Consider the following 1,933-nt stretch of genomic DNA (forward strand, 5'->3'; position numbering starts at 1 on the left):
AGCTCTGATACCATGTGAAGATCATGAGCCGCTTAACCCCATATTGCCACTAGAGCCATTTCAAAATTGGGGTCTGGACTTCATGGGTCCATTCCAGCCTATGGCTATGCCCGACACAAGGAACTGTTACACTTTGGTCATCACACTGATTACTGTACCAAATGGGTGGAAGCTTGGCCTTTGTGGGATAATATCACAAATTTGGCTGCAAAATGCCTATACTGCAATGGGTTCACCCAATTTGGTTTCCCAATTGAAATCATCAGTGATAGGGGAACTCACTTTTTCAACAAGGTCATCAAGCAGATGAATTCTTTCTATATGTTGATTCACAAGAAGTCTTCCCCCTACTATCCATAGGCTAATGGATTGGTTGAGTCTACAAATCATACTTTCAAGCAAATTATCTCCCTATTGGTGAATGAGCACCGCATGGATTGGGATGATAAGTTGCTGGCAGCACTATGGGCATATCGCACATCATTCAAGGTGGCCATGGGGTTAACTCCTTTCAAATTGGCATTTGGGCTAGAAGCAATTACACCAATCGAGCATATTGTTTCAAGTTTGCAGATTGCGATGGAGGACACGCTCCTTCCGCAAGAGTCTATGGTGTTCCGGTTGGATGTTCAGAATCAGTTGGATGATATGCGGTTGGAGAGCTACTATTTGACTTTGGAGGTTGAAGTAAGGTGGAAGAGGAGAGTGGATTTGGCCTTGAAGAAAAAATCTTTTGAGATCAAGCAATTGGTTCTTCTATTCAACACTCGCCTTGCCAGGGAAGCTGAAATTATGATGGTCTGGTCCATTCTGGATTTTTCATGATTGTGGACCGACATCGTTCTATCTTGCAGATTTGCAAGGGCATGTACTTCCACATCTAGTTAATGGTTTTCGGCTTCGCCCATACCATCATGATGGTAGTCTTCAGTGCCCATTTTCGATATCTAATTAGGCGCAGATTTCTTGGGTTGAGGTGGAGGCATCTGATCAATCTCATGAGGACATGTGGCAGAGGGGTTCACAACATGATGATGGCAATCTTCTGTGAGGTCCTATCACAGCCGCCAATAGAGATCTCCGATTAGTTACTCTTCCCCTTGACTTCACAACATCCATCAATAATGCAAATATTTCAAGCATAAGAAACCTTGGAAACAATCACCAATATTATTCAATCTTTTAGCATTTGAACAATGAAAAATCAACAAATCATAGATGGATGATGCACACATGTGACACATACCATCGCATGGTGCACACACTACTACACATGCATAAAATCATACGAATGGTGCACTCACTACTACACATACCATCACGGCATAAGTGGTGCACACACTGCTATACACTCATATGGCCATAGCCATATACCCAACCATGCATATGGATGGTGCAGACACTGCTACATATACCTGCTCATCACTCATGTAAGTGGTGAACACATTGCTACACACTCATCATATAAGTGGTGTACACATTGCCACACACTCATACGAACAACGAACAATGAGCTATGTGACAAAATGCTAGATCCCACAATTAAATACTGATATATTTAATAATAACATATATGATGAGAGAGTGGCATGTTTGTAGCTCAGATGGCATGTATTATATTTTTGCACTACCTTCTCATAAATTATATATAGTGGTTCAAAATGGGGCTATAACAAGCCCCATTCTGTCCCACTATTCTTTTTTCAAAATTTCATAGCGTTAGTATTTCTGTTGTGCCAAAAGAAATATCAATGGAAATACTAATACTAATACTTCTCAATGGAAATATCGATGGATTTTTTTTTACAAAAATACCAACACTTTCGCCCTTAACAAAAAAAAAAAGTGTGTTTTCCATCAAAAATTGCATCGAAAAGCGGCCGATACCTTGTAGTGTGACTACCTGTACTGCTTTATCTACACAACTCTACAT

General features: G+C 40.5%; 1 protein-coding gene across 1 annotated transcript; it reads left to right on the top strand.

The window, feature by feature from the left end:
• The first annotated feature begins 432 nt into the window (after positions 1 to 432).
• Positions 433 to 825, top strand: LOC147900749 (uncharacterized). The gene has a single exon (XM_087375734.1). The coding sequence runs from the start codon at positions 433 to 435 to the stop codon at positions 823 to 825; it is 393 nt and encodes a 130-aa protein (XP_087231860.1).
• Positions 826 to 1,933: the final 1,108 nt, after the last annotated feature.

This window comes from Dipteris shenzhenensis, chromosome 6 (genome assembly GCF_047967505.1).
Source record: "Dipteris shenzhenensis isolate YYH24624 ecotype China chromosome 6, Dip_SZ_1.0, whole genome shotgun sequence".
NCBI lineage: Eukaryota > Viridiplantae > Streptophyta > Polypodiopsida > Gleicheniales > Dipteridaceae > Dipteris > Dipteris shenzhenensis.